This window comes from Panthera tigris, chromosome A3, assembly GCF_018350195.1.
Source record: "Panthera tigris isolate Pti1 chromosome A3, P.tigris_Pti1_mat1.1, whole genome shotgun sequence".
Lineage (NCBI taxonomy): Eukaryota > Metazoa > Chordata > Mammalia > Carnivora > Felidae > Panthera > Panthera tigris.
The window spans coordinates 88,617,467-88,637,389 of NC_056662.1; the positions used below are offsets into that span (position 1 = coordinate 88,617,467).

The 19,923-nt window shown below is 37.4% G+C and overlaps 1 protein-coding gene across 15 annotated transcripts in view; it reads right to left on the bottom strand.

Annotated features, from left to right (window-relative positions):
* Positions 1 to 19,923, bottom strand: part of EXOC6B (exocyst complex component 6B) — a 605,784-nt gene that overhangs the window by 502,216 nt on the left and 83,645 nt on the right. For all 15 annotated transcript variants that reach the window (XR_006215816.1, XR_006215815.1, XM_042981710.1 and 12 more), the window contains 4 exons: positions 12,513 to 12,678; positions 4,493 to 4,540; positions 2,763 to 2,853; positions 2,606 to 2,651 (listed from right to left, as the gene is read on the bottom strand). Coding sequence is in view for 13 of the 15 variants with exons in the window: in XM_042981707.1 (XP_042837641.1) it covers positions 2,606 to 2,651; positions 2,763 to 2,853; positions 4,493 to 4,540; positions 12,513 to 12,678 (351 nt within the window). In the remaining 2 variants the exon portion in view is untranslated. The remainder of the gene's footprint in view (positions 1 to 2,605; positions 2,652 to 2,762; positions 2,854 to 4,492; positions 4,541 to 12,512; positions 12,679 to 19,923) is intronic.

Sequence of the window (19,923 nt, forward strand, 5' to 3'; positions counted from 1 at the left end):
ATCACAAAATAAATGATAATAACAAAATTTACTACTATAACAACAAAAAGCACTAACTTTACAAAGTTATTAGACAAGCCATGCATTGAAAGAAAATATTTGCGGGATATTCCTAATAAGAGGAAAAGGTATCCAAAGCATATTAATGAATTCTAATAAATGAAAAAACAACAAGAACAAACCTGAGAGAAAAATGGGCAAAATAATGAAAGAAAATCCAAATGTCCAAAAACCAATCTCACTAGTAATCAAAAAAATGAAAACGCAGAATAATGGTCTATCATTTCATAATCATCAGACTGGCAAAAACCACAAAGTCTTACAATACAGATGTTACCTAAAGGTGGAGTAACAGACCTCCCCAAAAAAATGACAGTGGGAGTCTAAATTGATAAATCACTTTGGAGAATAATACCTAGTAAGAACAAATACATGAAAATCCTTTTTTTGATCCAGCCGATCTCTTTCTAGGTATAAACCATATACCAGCAGAACTGGTACTACCTGGGAGCTTGGTAGAAGATGCCTAATCTCCAGAATGGCCTCAGACCTACTGAATTAAGAATCTACATTTAACAAATCCCCATGTGATTTGTATATATAGCAACATGTGAAGAACATAGTTCTCAAGAAACCCTGACTGTGTGAACAAAGAGACACAAACAAGAATATTTACTGAACCACCGTCTGCATAGCAAACAAGTGGAGACACATCAAATGTCCTTCACAGTATGTGAGGACAGCTATCTTGTAGCAACAACAATCCCAAAAATCTCAGTGTCTTAAAGCAAAGATTTATAACTTACTCATACTATACATCCATGCCAGGTTGGCAGAGTTCTGTTCACTGCAGTTACTAAGGGATTCAACCAACATCTTGAAAGTTACCATTGGTCACACCCAAAGGAAAACAGACCTCTGGAAGGGCCTTGTGCTAGAAAGTAACTGCTAAGCCCAGAAGTAACATTCACCACTTCTGCTCACATCTTATCAGTCACACAGCCCAGTGGAGCCCAGGAAACATAATCCTACTATGGTGCCAGAAGAAGACTGAGCTGGAAGTATTGGTGCACAGCACTTATAACAACTACTGGAAATGAGAGGGGAAATGTGAATTATTTACATAATGGACTATTATGAAGGATTAAAGTAAGTGAACTAGATCTATATACATAAATAAATTCTCCATTAGTGTGGAAGCCCCATAACAGCAGATATTTTTGTCTGTTTTCTTCAGAGCTGTATCCCCAAGAACAATGCCTAGTATATAGTAAGTATTCCATTCATTTTTGTTGAATGAATGAATGAATGAATGAATGAATCTCAAAAAAAACCGACTGAGAACCATTTATGTACATGTTTTTAAAAACACAAAATAATACAATATATGATTTGCAGACGTTAAAAACATGGACTAGAAAGACACTAAATTTATGATACTGGTTTCCTCAGGGGAGTAGTGAAAGGAATAGGGTTAAGGAAAGGGACATAAATCTTATCTGTAATTGTAAAAAATGTCTATCTTTACCTCTCTCTGTCCAGATATGTCTATATACGTCTATGTGTATTTATATATATATAAATCAAAACTGGAAAATTATTAATATCTGTTAATTCAGAGAAGCTGGTACACAGTGTTTTTTTTATTCTCTGTAATCTTCTGTAATTTTAGAATGTTACTAAGAGGTTATCAGAAAAATAACACTACTTTCATATCTCACCGAACAGAACTTCTCCTATTATCTTACCTACATTCTCATATGTGAACACATCCTCCTGGGAAAAAGATGGGTGTCTAAGAAATTCAAAACACTTTGATGCTTCATGCTTTTTAGGCTTTAAAATTCTTGAGGATTTAATGGTTTTATTAACAATATTTCTATTGTTATTTCAATATCACATTTTAATTCTATACTTTTTCCCTTGAAACCTAGGTAAAAATCAACATTCCAGAAAGATGTGTCCTGTTTATCAGACAGCTTCACATACCCCCTCATACTGCAGCACACTCCACGGTAGGGAGGGTGGGGATGCTTACTCTAGCTTGGGAAGAAGAGCGGAAGAGTCACTATAGACATTCCTTTGGAATAAAACCAGAAGAAAACAACAGCCTCCATAATCATGTAAACCAGCTCCCTAAAATCAATCAATCAATACCTCCCTCCCTCCCTCTACACATAGACTTCCTCCCTCTCTCTCTCTCTCTCTCTCTCTCTCTCTACTGATTCTGTTTCAGTGAAGAACCCTAAGTCACCCCTGCACCAGAACCAGTAATCATTTTTCTACTACAATACTAAACAAGCATGTTTCTCCAATAAACTACCACTAAAAGTTACGTGTTTTATCCCTGAAAGACCAGGTCTTCTAAAAACCAAACTATGAGTAGTGTTTTTCTTATTAAACACGATATATGGCAAAATACATCAGCATACCAGCAGTGTATATAAGTAAGTCTCAGGATGAATCAACAGATATACAAAAGGCTAGAGAGGATGTTATACGGACTTAATTATTTCTTGAAAGGTTAGGCTAAATATGGACCTTAAAACTATCCTAATTAACAGAAATTTTAGATAATAAAAAATATTCAATAAAAAAATCTTACCTTTTAGTTTTCATCTGGTCCCTCAGTTTGCTATACATCTCTAGGACTTGAAAGAAAAGGGGGAAAAGAGCATATAAGTATTATTCAGAGCAAGTGAAAAACTTATTAAAGCTAAAGGAATTACATCAAGAATCCTAGTCCATTTCCAGCTCCTCACCTGGAAGACACAGCATTAATTTATCAACAGTGGCTGAAATATTTCTCTGTTGTAGTCGACACTGCTTCAGCTCTTCCATTGCTATTACCAGCTTGGCAAGAGGAAAAAAAACTGAATTATGCCAGTAGCTGTAAATAAAAAGCTTTCAGTCACATTTTTCCACCCTGTGTTCAATTCATCAGAAAATCCCAGACAGTTTCATAGAAAGACCTGCCAAGTGAACTAAGAAACTGCCTTTCTCAACTAGTAAAACATTCCTGCGTGGTTTCCCATTTTCTCCCCAAGATACATACTATACTGGAAAAGGCCAGCTAAAGTGGAATCCTAAAATCCAGGGGCTATCCAGAAGAAAAGAAAAAACTTGCAGATTTTCTCCAAGCCTTACTCAGACCCTTCATTATGCTTGGTTTCATCAAATCTTCTGAGAAGATCCTATGTTTCTCTCATCAGTGCGAGGCTCCTTGAGGGAAACAGTCCTCCCTATATGGCTTCAGTTGGGTTTTAAACATAATCTTCAACTAAATCTCTATTTTAACAAATAAACCACATGCTTAGAAGTTATGGCTTTTCCAAGAGTTCCAGTTTAGGGAAGAGTAACTCACTTTTCCTTCCCATTTGAAGTCATTCCACACTACAACTAGAAGAAACTGCATTCTCTGTGTAATTTTAAATATGTGAGACAAACTTTCAAAAAACAGTAATCTACATGGCTTTTTGTGGTACTCATCCCGAACCTATACCTAAAAAACGTTATCTGCTTAGGTAATACCATACAAAAAGAGAGAGAGAGAGAGAGAGAACAGCCCTGATTAAGTCATTGATAAAACAATCAAAAGCTAGTCTTAAAAATTATTAAAACTAAGTAAGTACTAGTCAGTAATAAAAGTACATGACACAAAGAACAGTGATGGTCTGCAAGTCAGAAAATAATTGCTATGCAAATTTTAGCAAATCATCTGTTTTAGTTTCCTCACCAATAAAATGGCGATAATACCTGTCCTGATTTATCATAGGCCTGTCATGGGAATCAAGTGAGAAAAAGGATGTAAAATAATCTTGTAAACTGTGATGGCTTAAATGGCAATTATATCAATTAACGGAATCACTGATTCACTTTTTAACAAGTATTTATGGAGCACCCACCTTGTGCCAGTCACTGTTTAGGCAGGCAGAGGGAATATGGCAATGAATAAAACAAACAAAAATTCCCGACTTCACGGAGCTTAATTTCTAATGGAAGGAGACAGACAGAAAACAAACATACCACTAAAAATATGTAATAGTAGAGCACGATAGGTGCAGTGGAGAAAAATAAAGCACGAAAAGTAAAACTAAAAAGAATGCAGGAGTGAGAGCGAGTCTGCAATTTCAAATAAAAGGCATCATTAAGAAGGGAACATCTGAGCAAAGTCTGAAGTAGAATATTGGGGAAAAAGCATTCCAGACAGAGAGAACAGCAGTGGCCACTCAAGTGATTTAAAACCACAGCTACGAAAAGCTACATCCTTGTGCTCACTTTGGCAGCACATATACTAGAAAAGCTACATCCTTTCTCATTACACTTTCTAGCGGCTATATTCATTTAATTCAGAAAAACATTAGGAGAAGCAATGATAACGTCCAAGTTCCTCCAACACACTGCTCTTGGTCTTCTAAGCCATCAAGAATGCAGTCATCACAAGAGAATGACAGGAAACAGAAGATTTGTTCAAAAGGTAAACCGGCCTTACTTCCTTTCCCTCATGTTGCAGTTTTCTATTAGTATCCGTCACTTGATTCTGTGGAGAGAAGACAATTTAAACTCATAAAAAAACAAGCATTTAGACAATTGTTGGGTAAGATCAACATTTTTTTTTTAATTTTTTAATGTTTATTCATTTTTTGATAGACAGAGTATGAGTGGGGGAGGGGCAGAGAGAGAGGGAGACACAGAATCTGAAGCAGGCTCCAGGCTCTGAGCTGACAGCACAGAGCCCGACATGGGGCTCGAACTCACGGACCATGAGGTCATGACTTGAGCCGAAGTCGGACGCTCAACCGACGGAGCCACCCAGGCACCCCAAGATCAACATTTTAAATGAAAAGACTAAAAACAGTTATTCAGATACTTTCAGGATCCCAACACATTTTGGTTTGATGGCATTCTCTTGGGTCTAAATTCTATCAACTTTTCTACTCAATGTTTTCTACTGCATGGTATTTTTAAAAATCAAAGAAAACAAATTTACTGGCTGACATGTTCAGCTTAGAATATTCCAAACTAAGACACTATAACAACTAAAGATCACACCTGAGTTTTGGAAAGAAAAGAGAGAAAACAGAAAATAGAAAAAATTACCCAGAGAACCTTAGCATCTCTACTATATGTACAAAGAACAAATTTTCCCATAGATATTCCTCACTTCACCAATGTATTCCTGGAAAACTTGGGTGTAAACTGAACTTTTAACTCAGGTCAAATTTTCCGTTTATTATCCTAATTTTATTTTTTTATTCTTTTTTTTCTTTTAAGTTCATTTATTTTGAGAAAGAGAGAGAGCACAAGCAGGGGAGGGGCAGAGAGAGAGAGGGAGAGAGAAAATCTCAAGCAGGCTCTGTGCTGTCAGTGCAGAGCCCAACACGGGGCTCAGTCTCACAAACCATAAGCTCATGACCTGAGCCGAAATCACGAATTGAACGCTTAACCAACTGAGCCACCCAGATGCCCCTATTATCCTAATTTTAGAAAACATTTTATCTTAATTCTTTTTGAAAATTTTTTAACTGTGCTGTTATTTTTGACAGAGAGAGAGAGAGAGACAGAACACGACTGGGGGAGAGGCAGAAAGAGAGGGAGACACAGACTCTGAAGCAGGCTCCAGGCTCTGTGCTGTCAGCACAAAGCCTGACGTGGGGCTTGAACTCGTGAACTGCAAGACCATGGGCAGATCTGAAGTTGAACACTTAACCAACTGAGCCACCCAGAGGCCTCTTTTGGATCATTAATTCAAAATAGTTCCTAACACCTCCGTATTCCCATTTTTTTCAAAATTAATCAATCCATCAGATAGTCAAAACTATGTAAACAGACCTTAAAATTTATCTAGAGTTCATAATTTAAAGGAACCGGCACCAAGTTTTTTGACATCCACTTTTGGAGATTTGACTGATATAAAAAAAATTAAGTATACAGAATAGTAATTTCCTCACCATGTCGGATATTATCAAAACATGAGCAGGGGCACCTGGGTGGCTCAGTCAGTTGAGCAGCCAATTCTTGATTTTGGCTCAGGTCATGATCTCATGGTCATGAGATCAAGCTCCATGCCCAGCATGGAGTCTGCTTGAGATTCTCTCTCTCCCTCTCCCTCTGCCCTTCTCTCTCTCTCTCTCTCTCTCTCTCTCTCTCTCTCTCTCTCTCTAAGCAACAACAACAACAAACATGAGCAATATTAACTTCTAAAGCTTTCTTTAATGGAGGCTTTCTACCCCCCTTCCACCAATAACGGCCACTCCTTACACTTTTAAGACATTCCCTTAGCTGAGTGTTTCCTATTATGTCCCTTAGAACACCAAGAAATGTTAATAGGCACTCTTCACATGCACCCAGAGGTGCACACAGTGCACAGATAGATACACACACACCTATACATACACACACACCAAATATCCCACTAAAATTCAGTGGGAAATTCCACTAAACAGGTTACTTTATTTAGGACTTCTTGAAGCCTTTAATATTCTGCATGTACCATGAATGCCCAATAAGGGGGATATCATACAGAATGTTTTCCACATTTATTTAACATAACACCCTTTTACAGAGGATCATCTTAAGAAACTAGTTTTTCAGGAACACACATGTGAAAACTTTTCCCTACACTATATACTACACCTGGAGTATCATTTTCAGAGCAGATTACCACAAGCACCTCCTTTTTTCACAGACAAAATAAAACCCAACCTTCTCCAGAAAGTCTTTATGAAGTAACAGAAAAAGAAGAAACCCTCAAACTCCCTCTTTACTATTTAATAGTACCACATGTGAAACACTTGGTTTTACTGGACTATTAGCTCAACATGAATTAAGAATTAAGAATGTAGCTGTCCCAAATGCAGAGCTAAGACAACACTAATAGAAGCATTGTCTAAATGCTTCTAAAATGCTTCTAAATGCTTCTAAATTGTCTAAATTACGGGGTTCAAGAAGCTATTTTTGCAAAGGGCTAGGTAGATAATCTCTGTTGTAACTATTCCTCTCAGCCACTATAGCAAAAATGCAGCCATAAACAAAACGTAGATGAATGGGCATCGCTACATTCCAATAAAACTTTATTTACAAAAATAGGAGACAAGCTGGATTTGGCCTGCAAGACACAGTTTGCTGATCCTTTGTCTGGAATCAGTAAGATGGTAAGACTCTAAGACCACATGATAAGAATTACATTAAGATGCCATGTTTTAGCAAGGCCACTGACAACTGAAACACGGTTAGATTGGGAGTATGTTTGGAGAAGAACTCAAAGCTACACACATGAAAAATAAAGGGTATTTTAGCCCAAAAATGGGTAAAATATTCATTGAGAGATACTATATACTATACCTGGACACTATACACTATACCTAAATAACAGCTATCCAACAAATATCTGAAAAGCTATCACAATAAAGGTGCTAAAGTATCTGAAGGGCGATCAGAAGAAAGATGCTGCCCTAAAAATAGTGCTTATTACTCAAACTAATAAATGGATGTTACTAGAACATTGGAAAAATATCAGCTTAATATAAGAAAAAGCTTTCAAGCTATGTGAATAAAAATGGGGTGGGATGCCTTGAATTGTACTGCTATCCCCCCCCCTTCACAGTAGTTATTCAAGAGTAATTTGTTTTTTAATCCTAGATATCTCATGAAATTCCACCTTCCATGAATCTCCTAAATTCAAAATCATGGTCTCTATTTACCTTATAAAGACACAACTTCTAAAACTTTTTTTAACCTCAAACTCTTTGCAAGAACATTTTACACTGCAACCCGTACACAAGTTTAAGGAATACACGCAAACACGCGCACACACACACACACACACACACGCACGCACACATGCATGCCTGAAGCAAAATTCCATGTAATACATGCTATTATTTTCTATTCTGTTCTGTTCTATTTCATTTCAATTTTTATTAACAATACTGATTATGGCACCCTAAACTGATCTCATGCAAATGATAGTTCTAAAACACATTCAGAGGTGGGGTGCCTGGGTGGCTCAGTCGGTTGGGTGTCCGACTTCAGCTCAGGGCATGATCTCATACTCCATGAGTTTCAGCCCCCACATCAGGCTCTCTGCTGACAGCTCAGAGCCTGGAGCCTGCTTCAGATTCTGTATCTCCTTCTCTCTCTGCCTCTCCCCCAACTCACACTCTGTCTCTGTCTCAAAAATAAAATAAAAGCATTAGAAAAAAAATTTTAAACACATTCAGAGGAGCCTAACCAACGCTTCTAATAAAATAATTACTATTTCAATACTATTATAACATAAAAATGAAAGGAAACGGGGTGCCTGGGTGGCTCAGTCAGTTAGGCGTCCAACTCTTGATCTCAGGGTCTTGAGTTTGAGCCCTGCGTTGGGCTCCATGCTGGGCATGGAGTCTATTTAAAAAAAAAGAAAGAGAGAGAGAAGAAAGTATCCTGATGATCCAGGATGCTACTCCATGTAGAAAACATAAACATAGAGAGAGATAATATATATACTATGAATCAAAAGAAACAGTGGGTATTCTAGAAAGTGTAGTTTCTCTTCATTGTTATGTTAAAATAATACTGACAATAGTTAACATTTAACCTTGTCCATTTTCTAAACATTTTTTCTAGAGTTCAAGAATCTCAAATTTTCATAGGTTCTTAAGCCAGGTTGAATGGATCCCTCCGAGAGCAAAACCTCCCGGGTGTGCCGCTAGACTTTAATAGCCTCAGGTTTCAGAGGAAATGAGTAGAGCCTGAAGCAGTCAAACACCCTGAACTGGCAGTCATGCTTTCTCTCAGGGGCATCTTGAGTAATCTGAAGGAATTTGCAACCTGGAACAATTTGGAGGAAGAAAGAGGAGGGGAAGATGAGTACCAAGCGGCCAGTGACACCAGCAACTGGTGAACATTATGGGCAATATTCAGTGGTCCTTCCAAGGAAAGTATTCTGCCCCATAGCTACTTCAGTGACCAGAGGCAGAGCTTTATGCTGTCCCTCACAGACAAGGGGCCCGGAGAGCAGAGGGAGAAGTTTGGAATATACACATACAAGAAACACAGAAAAGAACAGCCTGAGGTGAGAATGGAAAGTTGGGATGGCTGAGTGAGGACAAATAGCACACACGGCTCCTGGCAAGATCCCCATATCTTTGTTTTTAGACATTGCAGATACTTCTGTTCATCTGAAGCCTCAATTGTCCATTTCAGCTTTCAAAACTTCATTGTAACTTTTTATTTTAAATGTAATCAAATTGGGATGCCAAGGTGGCTCAGTTGGTTAAATGTCCAACTTCCTAAGGTCATGATCTCGTGGTTTGTGAGTTTGAGTCCCACATCAGGCTCTGAGCTGACAGCATGGAGCCTACTTGGGATTCTCTGTCTCCCTTTGTCTCTGCCCCTCCCCAGTGCATTTTCGTTCTCTTTCTCTCAAAATAAATAAATAAACTTAAAAAAATTCTTTAAAAAAGACAAATATAGTCAAATTGTTCATACTTTTTAATTGCTTACTACATTAAGTAAACATTTGTAATACCTTCTTATGTAAGATATTTTTCTAAAATACACTGTAGTTTATTATTCTTTTAAATGAATGTACCAAGATTTATTTTACTAATCTTCTACTAAATGACTTTAAGGACATTTAATGACTTTAAGTTTTACACATTAGAGGGCAGGGCAGGGGAAAAATAATTAAGTTAAATTAAATTTAGGGGGTGTAGGTGGCTCAGTCGGTTAAGAGTCCAATTCCGGCTCAGGTCATGATCCTGTGATTCATGGATTCAAACACCACGACAGGCTCTGTGCTGACAGCTCAGAGCCTGGAGCCTCCTTTGGATGCTGTGTCTCCCTCTTTATCCGCTCCCCAGCCCTCCCCTTTCACACTCTGTCTCCCTCTCTCAAAAATAAACATTAAAAACATTAAATTAAATTAAGTTTTACACATGAAAAAGAAATCATATGAACATCCTTATACATACACCTATAGCCTTAGAATAAGTCTTTAAAACTATGTGGAATTTGGGGTTCCTGGGTAGCTCAGTCAGTTAAGTGTCTGACTCTTGATTTTGGCTCAGGTCATGATCTCACAGTTACTGAGTTCTAGCCCTGCATCAGGCTCTGTGCTGATGGTACAAGCCTGCTTGGGATATTCTCTCTCTCTCTTTCTCTCTCCCTCTCTGCCCCTCTCCCACTCACACTCTCTATCTTAAAAAAAACAAAAACAAAAACAAAACAAAACAAAAAAAAACTACGTGGAGTTTTAAGTATTCATAAATAAAATTGCTCTCCTTGAAGAGCGTAACAATCTATACTCCAACCAGGCATTCCCTGTTTGACTGGTATCATATCTCTACTCTTAAATAGCACTTTTTTTCATCTTTTCATTTAATTAGGTGACATTTTATTGTTTAAGTCAGCATTCCTTTAATTTTCTAAATTGTAGAGTTCCTTTATATTTCTTATATGAACCATATATTAATGTCTATTTCTCAGTTTATTAGACTGTTCATATTTTTCCTTTTAACTTATAAAGACTTTTTCTATGTTAAGGATATTAATCACTTAGCAAATGTATTTTTTTCTTTTTTTGGCAAATGTATTTTTAAATAGCTTTTATTTATTATTTATATTTTTAACTTATTTGTAGAAAAGATTCTTTCACTTTAATGTTGCCATTTCTATCAAATATTTTCTTTCTGGCTCTACGAATTTTGTTTAGAAATGTACTCTTCAGTCCCCAAATCACATAAATATTCATCTGTACTTTCTACTAGTTTCTTTATGGTTTTGTCTTTTCTATTTAACTGTTTTGTTCATCTGAAATTAATGTTGATATATTGAATGAAAAACAGATCAAACTTAATTTGAACTAAAATAGTTACGCATTAAGCACAGTAACAACAACAACAAAAAACAAAACAGAAGAGCTGTTACTTTTGGAGGGGAGAGTAAAGAGAGCAACTGAGAAGGATACAAAAGAGATTTAATTGTGTTGGAAATAATACACTTCTTAAGAAGGTTGGATAGCTGTTGTACAGCTCCATAAGCTCTTACTTGAAACCTTGGGACCCACTGTGTTTTGGACTCCAGAAATTTGGAGATTTTTATAAAGATAATATGGTACATATTGTACATTACATAAAACCTCTACCCAATGGGTAGTAGGACAAGATCCCACCATCAAACACATTAATAATCCTGCAGCAAAATACAAAATTTTACATTAAATGAAACATTTAAAAGTTTGACAGCTTCAAGCAGGTTAGGTTTTACAGTCAAATTAGCTGATAAATCACTGTAGCTTTAAATAGCCCATTTTTCCTCTCAATAAAGTTGCTTCTTTGCTTTTCTTACCAATGTATTGTTTTATAGGAATTTCACACTCACTATCAAGTTCATCTTTTTGGGATCTTAATCCAAATTCCAATAAGAGAAAGAGGAGGAGGAAGAGGAGAAGAAGAAGAAGAAAAAGAAGAAGGGAATGAGGGAAGGAAGGAGAGGGGAGAGGAAGAACAGGGGAGAAGAGAAAAAGGAGAGGGGAGGGGAAGAAAAGGAGAGGGAAAGGGAAGGGGAAGGGAAGGAAGGAAGGAAAGGAAGAAGGCAAGAGGAAAGAAGGAAGGAAAGAGAAGGGAGGAGTTGAGAGGGGAGGGGAGGGGAGGAAAGAAGAGAAAGAAAGAAAGAAAGAAAGAAAGAAAGAAAGAAAGAAAGAAAGAAAGAAAGAAAAGGAAGGAAAAGAAAAGAGAAAAGAAAAGAAAAGAAAAAGAGAAAGAAAAGAGAGGAAGGAAGGAAGGAAGGAAGGAAGGAAGGAAGGAAGGAAGGAAGGAAGGAAGGAGGAAGGGAAATTAGAAACATAAGGACTGGAAAGAATGAAATAAAGCTGTTATTACTTACAGAGCATATGAGTGTTACACAGAAAATTCAAAAGAAATCCACACACAGATTATTAGAAATAATGGAAGAGTTTAGTGAAGTGGTTAGATTTAAGATCAATAAGCAAAATCATTTATCCAAGATAAGGGACCTGACCAATATGGCTGATCTCCTTCCTATATTTGAATCTGTCATATCAAGAATGAACTCCCACACTTTGGTAAAAGATACACCACAGCTACCACTGACTTTTTTTTCCCTGTGACCTTGGTTGCCATGCTGCAAAGACTTCTGCAGCCACGCTCTACAAGCCTCTCATCCTACAGTGATGCTTTTACCTAGCAAGGAAGTAGATGGATAACACGAAGAGTCAACTGGGTTTCTATTTGAAAGAAACAGTTACTGATTCTGTTGCTGGTTCTCACCCACATATAGTTATCCAAAATAAAGTTTAACTTTATTCTGTATTATTATTCTGTATTAACTGTATTCTTATTAGCTAAAATAGTCCCAATTATCTACATTTCAGTACAAATTCCTTTTCTTGGTATCTTGACTACAAACATGGACCCTGTAATGTACTCCCTACTCCTTTAGCGCTAATCAAAAAAAAAACCCAGCACAGGACAGAAAATTAGTCTCTCTTAGAGTCTCCTTACTTTGAGTTTCTGGGCTTCTCCTCTCACTTTCAACAGTTCAGTTATAGAGTCCACAAAGCCCTGGTAATGAAAGTTGCACATTTTCTCAATTTCTCGGTCATGATTACGGATGCGAGTTTCAAGCTTCTCCATGAATCGTCCATGTTCTTCACCATCATAGACAGACCTTTAAAAAAAAAATTGTATGAAGATTACACCAGATTTACTTCTAAGAAACAGAAACAGAATTATAAACCCAGAAGCAAATTTATGTGGAAATTTCATACTGAAGGTACATTAACCACAGAGTAATCCAATTATATTAATATTGACCCAATTCTAGATGAGCAGTTTTTTAAGGAAAATAGAAATTCTGCTTCCTATTCATTGAAAAATATTTAAATGTGACAGTATTCATCACAGAATTATCATCATAAAGTGAAAGAACTGAATTGCAATTCCTTTGCACCTTTCTTTCTGAAACTTACCTAGAAAAACTCAATTTTGAGTAAAGCCAAATATTCAATCACTCCACGACTATACCCAAGAAGCTGATGCCGCCAGAGAAAAACACAGCTGAGCTGGGTACTCAGGTTAGCAATATAATCCCAAATCTAAACTGGACACTCAATACATGCTGCCAGATAATACTCCTAAAACTATTCCCCCCTACCACCATCACCACCACATCACTTTGTATTCTCCAAAATAACTATGTTTAAGAAACTTACTTTCCCCTCTCTTCAAATGTCCACCCCCTCACTCTCAGCTGCTGACTTGACCACACACTTCACAGGAAAAAGAGAGAAATATTTCTCTTTTTCCCACTAAAATGAACGAACCTTCTTACCTCTTACTCTGTCCACTTTCCCGTGACAAAGGAAAAACTGTTTCCAGCTCTTAATCTGTCAATCTTTGTTGATCAAGAACTTTATACCTTTAATTATTTCCTTTTATCCATCCCTTACACCATACATTTCCCCACTCTACTAAACCATTCTCATGGGTATATAAACAGGACCTTAAGAAACTGTCCTTACCTATTCACTTCTCTCCATCTTTTATTTCTCTGCTCCCCTTCCAGTAAAACTCCTTTCCCCTTCCTCACCTCCCAATAGTCAGCATTCATCATGCTCCACTTAATAGCAGCATTTGCTGTAACGTGATACACTCACCCTTCTTGAAACAATCTTTTCTCTAGAATTCCATGATACCACAATAGTGTGGTTTTTTTATCCTTTCACTAACATGCCTTCTCAATCTCCTTTCTGGACTCCTCCTCTCTATTCTTTTTCTAAATATTCTAAAACAACTTATCATTTCTACCTATGCTCTTTTACCAAGCAATGTCATCCCATGCCATGGCTTTAAAATACCCTGTACATAATAATGACTTCCTAATCCACACCTGTAATTCAGACCACTGCACTGAGCACTAGACTCAAATACCCGGCTACCATTTAACAATCACAACTGGACTTTTAAAAACCATCTCAAATTTAAAAATCATCCATCACCAAACTATCTCCACTCTCCAACCTGTTCCTCCCCCAAATCTTCCCACCATTCACCCACCTCACCACAACTAATAGCACTCTCCAGTTACCCAAGTCCAAAATCCAAACGCAGCAATTACTCCCAATCCACCTCTTTCTATCACGCACCCTATCCAATTGATCAAGAAGTCCTAACAATCCAACCTCCAAAACATCTTAATAGTGGACTGCATCCCATTATTTCCACTAAAACTCTAGTCCAAATCTATACCATTGGCACACTACTAATAGCCTCCCAAAAGTCTCCATCTCCCCATCTCCCCATCTGCCTGCCTGTATTCAGACACCCTCCACACAGCAGTTAAAATGATCTTTATAAAGCAGTAATTCATATGTTATCCTTCTGCTTTACCAAAGAAATAAAAATTTGGAAAATTCATTAAATTGTTTTGAACCTGTTAACACTAGTCTGGAAAATGTATGATCTTTACATTTTATTGATTTAACTTGAAAGTGGAAGTTAATTGTAGAAAGAAAAAAGAAAATGGCTTCTCTTTACCAAAGGAATAAAAATCTTAAATCCTTACCACAACCTGTAAGATCCTACACAATCTAGACTCTGATTATCTCTCCAACCTCATTCCTCTCTAGTTCCCACCCCTAGCTTCCCTCCATCCCCTATGTTCTAGCTACAATGGCCTTTTTTGTTGTTTTTAAGGCTGTTCTTCCCTGAAGAATTTTGTTTTTGCTGTTCTCATGTTAGTAATGTTCATTCTCTGAATCTTCAAACAACTCTCTCATTCTCTTCATCCATGGTTTGTTGTCTATCTCTCCCCCCAAACCCATCCCAATTAGATTATAAGCTCCAGGGCAAGAACTTTGTCTGCCATATTCACCACTGTACCTCTACAAACAGTGCCAAATAGGTGGTAGGCAATGAGTAAACATTCATTCATTGTTGACTAAATGAATGAGTAATACTATCTCTAAAACCTCTTCGACATCTAACATTTGTTTAACAAATACACATGTGTTCATTACCAACATTTTCACATTCTAGAATCATTTGTGGGTGCTAGATCATGACCCTCATCTTGCATACTCTCCTCAGCAGATCAGTTCCATTGCCCAAAACTCAGCAGTAACTACAGATAATACATATACAAGTTTGGCTTCCACTAAAAATTCTAAACACTTACTGCAGAAAACCCAGAGCAATCTATATTCATTCTCCTTCTTTTGAAATAAAGAGGAGAGATCTTCAAATAAATTATAAACAATCCCCATGCTGACAATTAAGACACAATATAGAGGGGCACCTGGGTGGCTCAGTTGGCTGAGCGTCCAACTTTGGCTCAGTTCATGATCTCGCAGTCTGTGAGTTCGAGCCCCGTATCAGGCTCGGTGCTGACAGCCTGTTTTGGATTCTGTGTCTCCCTCTCTCTCTGCCCCTCCCCCACTCACACTCTGTCTCTCTCTCCTTCAAAAATAAATAAACATTAAAAAAAAGACACAATATAGAATAACCACTTGCCTGAAGGAGCTATTTGAAATATGAACACAAGACATAATCTACCATTGACATTTCAACTAACTTCAAATAAACATAAATTTCTCCTTCCAAAGGGAAAGAAAAGAAAGGTTACCATGTGAAGATACTAATATTCCTTGCCACTCATAGAAAAGCAATAACCAGTAAAAATGTATCAGTCTAAATGACATGAGCAGAAAGTATTCAATATTAGACAACTCTTTGGTTTCAAATTCAGTTATAGCTTGACCTAGTAATACTGTTAAGTAGCACATCTACTTCCTTCTACTATGTACAATCTCTTCTTTTTTTCCTTTCCAGTATCTATATTAATATCACAAAAGACAACTCAAGGAGAAGAAAATCCCCAAATTAAGAAATTCATAACATGTCAATAATGCCTCCCTAGTTCCCTGAACTTCCTATAAAATAATATAAATCAAAGAAAGAAAGGTAGATTTTCGTTGCCTGACTGTGTAGCCTTGGTTTTAGCAATGCAACTAAGCAGCCAACTCAGTTAATTTCTCTGACCCTCAGCTTTCTCATTTAGGAAATAGAAGGCAATCAATTACAAATTCTCTGAAGTATCAGCCTACTTTCTACAATTAACTTCCACTTTCAAGTTAAGTCAATAAAATGTAAAGATCATACATTTTCCAGAATAGTGTTAACAGGTTCAAAACAATTCAATGAATTTTCTACATCCTTATCACTTAGCCCCTACCTATTTCTCCTATTTTACAGCCTTTATGATTCTACTATTCTCTTTAATTATAATAATGTTGAATAACATCAAAGGTTTACAGTGGATCCCTTGAGTATCTTGAGAGTTTAAAAAGTTAGAATAAACATAAAACCCACATATTTAAAACAGGGGTGTTGAACTATATTTAATAAACTTGTGTTCAATGGGTATGTTTCAAGAAATCCACATTTTCCAGATTTTATGTGTGTATAGGGAGAAGCACATATATGTAATTTGGGGGGAAACTGATCCATAGCTTCCATCTGGTTAACAAAGAGGTTAAAAATCACTGATTTAAAGGTTTTGCTTCAAATTGCCCAGCACAGGAAAAGGCAATTATAGATCACTACTTAACAGTTCAATTTCTACCAGCATTTCAAGTGTATCTGAGCCTTACTCAGTACTAACCAACATTATCTATCAGATATAAAATGTTAAAAGCAAAAATAAACAAGTCTTATATTCTAGAAAGATTATAGACCTACGAAAGTTAACCTAATATTTGCAGTCAACAGTGCACTTGAACAAAGAGTAGCTTCCCCACCCCCCCAACCCCAAATAAATGACTTAAACTAGAGAAAGACTGCCATCTAGTGATGACCCATTTCTAATATTCCTTGAAACTTTTGACTTGTTGTGTCCAAGTAAGAGAGACTGCTTAAAAATCTAAAACCTGTATTCTATAATACCTCCTGGCCAATGACTTATAACTAGTTATTAAATGATACTTTATATAAAGCACTCTAATATTTAAATTTCCATTTCTAATATAAAGCAGGATTTACAGAAAAGCTATATGCTTTTAACGTATCGGTGCCACAGGTGTGCCACAGTTAAATAAGACTATGAAATAAACAAACTGCACCACTGCATTATTTGTCATAAGCCAAAGAATATTCTAGTACCTAGTAAAAGAGAAACAAGAAATGCTTAGGAATTGACAAGTTTTTATAGCCTAAATTTTGAGTCAACCACATAAATGCTGCCTTGTAGAGTCTAATTTCACCAAAAAAAGTACCCAATACACAAAAAACAACCACATAAACACATACACACAAACACACGTGCACACACACATAGGTTTTTGCAAAGAGTAACATGTTTTATCCTAGTGGCTATATCTGATGCATACTTTCAAACATCCCACCTAGATTTCATGGGCATTTTAAGAGACAGATTTTAACTGCTAAAATGGCACTTCAGGAATTCTATTCAACAAATACTTATCATTCCTCTGTAGCAAATCATTACAGGATTATATCATTTGCTACAGCCTGTATCAGCTCTAATCTGTTTGTCCAAAGAGGAAAATAATGTTATGAGCATATGTTATCTCATTTAAATCCTTTGCTCCTTATAAATTAGACATAATTCCCATTTTATAAATGAAGAACCTGAACCCAAGGAGATGAAGCAACTTGCCAAATTCACACAGCTAGGAAGTGTCCTCTGTAGTACATTGGTCTGTCCAGCAAAGAAAGTAAAATGGTTCCATGAACCCCTAAAATTTCAGAGTTGAAAGAGGTCTTAGAGACGGAATACAAAGCTATTATTGTACAATGGAGGAAACTGAGGCTAAGGAAAGTAAAAATGCCATAATGAAAATTGCATTGCTTGTTACTGATACATCTGGAACTGACTCCCAAAGAAAACACAATTAGGAAAAGCTCATGCTGGACACAATGCTTCAGGGGTTTAAAAACAAAGACACAGGGCGCGTGGGTGGTTTGGCCAGTTAAGCGACCGACTTCAGCTCAGGTCATGATCTAGCGGTTAGTGGGTTCAAACCCAGCGACAGGCTCTGTGCTGACAGCTCAGAGCCCAGCGCCTGCTTCGGATTCTGTGTCTCCCCCTTCTGCTGCCCCTCCTCCGCTTGCACTGTCTCTCCCTCTCAAAAATGGATCAACATTAAAAAAAAAAAAAAGACACACATGCATGCGCACGCGCTCTCTCTCTCTCTCTCTCTCTCTCTTACACTTCTACTTCAGGATGAGTCCGTTGCCTATTAGTTGTGCCTACACAAAAGCTATTCCATTCTTCTTCCTGTTGGAAGAGCCCCAATTTGTTCTGGTGTTTCACCTTCCCATCCTACTCCAAGAGGTAAGTACAAACTAATCCGTCAACCAATCATGGTTATTCCATTCCCCATGTCAGCGACCAGTTAATAGGTGACACAACTCGCACCAATGAGAAATAAAGAAAAGTCTCAAAGTGAAGATCCAAGAAGACGTTTTCTTTCCTGAAGGATACAGGAAAAGAAACTGCTTTTCCTACTTCAGACACTGTCCAATACAATGTGTGGGGATGCAGCAAACATCCCAAGGTGAGAGGAGACAGCCCCAACAATCTGAGGATGGCAAGGGGGAAAGCATGAAAAACACCTGGGTCCTTGATGATGAACCAATGCTGAAACAGTCCTATTTCCCAACTTCAGAGTACATGAGTTAATAAATTTCCTATTTTAAGGGCAATTTCCAATTTTTAGGAAATTGCTTATTTCCACTTTCCCTCAATATTCTATTACTTGCAAAGGAAAGTATCCTAAATGCACAACATTGTTCAGTCTTCAAAAGGTAGTAGGTAAATCAAAGAAAAAGCCAACAGTGAATCAAAGTCTACACAATGCTAAGGAATCCGGTTCCCAGGACTGCTAGACTGCTTTCCCCATTTTCTTCCAGTTAAGAGTTAACTCCCATTCACTCCTCAAATCTCAGCTTGCACCTTAATTTTTCTAGGAAACTTTCTCTAGTTCCAGAGACTCTGTGTTCCTCCTTTGTTATGAATGCCATCACAGAATTTATTAAACTATATTCTGACTGCCCATTCACTTGTCAATTTCTCTTACTAGTTCTTACTAGAACATTAATTTCCTGTGGGCAGAGATTGTGTCTTGCCCATTTTATCTCCAGCTTCTAGCACCAAGCCTGGCCCGGAGGAGAGCCTCCATGTATGCTAAAGATGGAGAAATTGAAGGAATGGTAGGAGACTAAGATGTAGGTTTCTTTTTTTATTATTATTTCAAGTTTTTATTTAAATTCTAGTTAGTTAACATAAATGGTAAAATTGGTTTCACGTGCAGAATGATTCATCACCTACACATAACATCCAGTACTCATTACAAGTGCCCTCCTTAGTACCCACCACCCATTTAGCCATTCCCCAGCCCACCTCCCTCCATCACCCCTCAGTTTGGTCTATATATTTAAGAGTCTCTTAGCCAAAGCATTAGAGACTGTTAAAAACTGAGAACAAACTGAGGGTTGATGGGGGGTGGGAGGGAGGGCAGGGTGGGTGATGGGTATTGAGGAGGGCACCTTTTGGGATGAGCACTGGGTGTTGTATGGAAACCAATTTGACAGTAAATTTCATATATTAAAAAATAAAAAAAAATTAAAAAAAAAAAAAAAAATAAGAGTCTCTTGGGGTGCCTTGGTGGCTCAGTCGATTGAGCATCTGACTCTTGATTTCAGCTCAGGTCACGATCCCAGGGTCATGGAATTGAGACCTGTGTTGGGCTCCACACTGAGCATGGAGCCTGCTTAAGATTCTCTCTTTCCCTTTCTCCCCCTCCCCTGCTCATGTTCTCTCTAAAAAAAAAAGTTTGGGGGCACCTGGGTGGCTCACTTAAGCGTCCGACTCTTGATTTCGGCTCAGGGCATG